This window comes from Merops nubicus, unplaced genomic scaffold, assembly GCF_000691845.1.
Source record: "Merops nubicus isolate BGI_N331 unplaced genomic scaffold, ASM69184v1 scaffold30319, whole genome shotgun sequence".
NCBI classification, from domain to species: domain Eukaryota; kingdom Metazoa; phylum Chordata; class Aves; order Coraciiformes; family Meropidae; genus Merops; species Merops nubicus.
In genome coordinates this window covers 437-1,884 of record NW_008629508.1, presented here as the reverse complement: position 1 = coordinate 1,884, position 1,448 = coordinate 437, and the positions used below count along the sequence as shown (strand labels likewise).

Here is a 1,448-nt window from a genome sequence, read left to right as displayed (position 1 = left end):
GCGTTCCCCCCTCCTCCTTCCCCAGGGAGAGGGTGCACCCGTCCGTGTGCGAGAGGAAACCCCCCTCGCCGCACCTCAACGCGGCAAACGAGTTCCTGTACTCCCAGAGCTTCTCCCTGGCGCGGGAGTCGTCGCTGCAGTACCATTCAGGGCTGGGGACTGTGGAGAACTGGACTGACGGGTGACTCCGGCGGCCGCGCGGTGCCACAGCCAACGATACTGCTCCAGGACAGCGTTCGAGGGGTGTTGATACCTGTGGGTAACTTGCACTCGGGTGAGACAGACGTGCATTTCCAGAGGGGCTGTGTGAGCGAAGGGCTCGTGTCTTCAGACACACAGAGAATCAATCACACCTCCCGTCTATGGGGGCTGGATTCATCCGCCTCTGACTGACTCCTGAATAAATTAATTCTCGCGTCTTCGTTCCTGATGCGGTAGAAACCACCTTCATGTCTAACAAGTGAAGTAGCCAGTCGTTTTCTTCTGCTTGTAACATTAAACATCCATCAGTGAATTTTGGCTATTTGGGAAAAACACGAGCTTCACTTTTACGGTACTGGGTTCACGAAGTCACAGCATCCCAAACTCAGAAGGGCAAAGCGATCCGCTCGGTTGGGTAGTTCAAGGACTGCTGTAGCAGCACTTCTTTCCCTCTTTTTGTCTGTAGAAGTCCCTTCTTGCTCTGGAGGTGCTGGAGCCGTGGGGGCGCAGGGGCCGGCAGGGGCTGGGTGTGGGGGTCGGGGAGCTGTGGTGCAGGGCTCAGGCCACGGCCCCGAGAGGAGGAGGCACCGAGGCACTAATGTCTCTTCTTCCCCCCACAACACCACCGCTCGTGGCTGGGGGAAGCTAAGGCCAAGCAGTAAATTCATTGCAGTGTTAGGAACAGACTTGGTGTCTTCAGACTCCCATTTGTTGATTGAATCACACTTGCTTATTGCAATATATTTATGAAGTTTAAGCTTAAAAGTCGCTAATACTTTCCAGAAATGGTTTCTGTATTTGCTGGTCCTTGATTTCTTTCGTATTCAGCTGAAATGTGCCTTTTGTGCTATGTTTCTTTTCTTTCGCAGCTAACTCAGAGAGAATTGTTTTCAGCATAAAGGAGACATAGAGGAATATTTTCTTAATGGTGCTGTGGGAAGAGTTCCCATCACCTGTCAGGCTTTCCAGTGTACAAATATTTGTAGAACAGGTAAAAATCTGTAACCAGTATATGCATTGCAACTCTTGTTTACTGTGGAAGTATCTTGAACTGACTCCTTCAGCACTGGCTTTGCCTACCAGAGCATCCCTATGAGGTATGGTGGGATCGATCACTTGGCGACAGCCGTGGTGCCAAACTGCCTCCTGGGGAAAGCAATCTGTGCTCTTTCTGGAGCAAAACTCCCATTGACTTCACCCAAAAAGCTCCTGGGCTGGGATGTGTCCTCCTCTAGTTTGCAGCGTGT

At 51.5% G+C, this 1,448-nt stretch overlaps 1 protein-coding gene across 1 annotated transcript in view; it reads left to right on the top strand.

Moving 5' to 3' along the window:
* The window catches only part of TBX4 (T-box 4), a gene marked incomplete at its 5' end in the record, with an annotated part of 18,768 nt that extends 18,583 nt beyond the window's left edge, over positions 1–185 (top strand). Inside the window, 2 exon segments of the mRNA XM_008947010.1 lie at position 1; positions 4–185. The exon segment at position 1 is cut by the window's left edge and continues 437 nt beyond it. Of these exon segments, the coding sequence (XP_008945258.1) occupies position 1; positions 4–185 (183 nt within the window).
* Between the last annotated feature and the right edge of the window lie 1,263 nt (positions 186–1,448).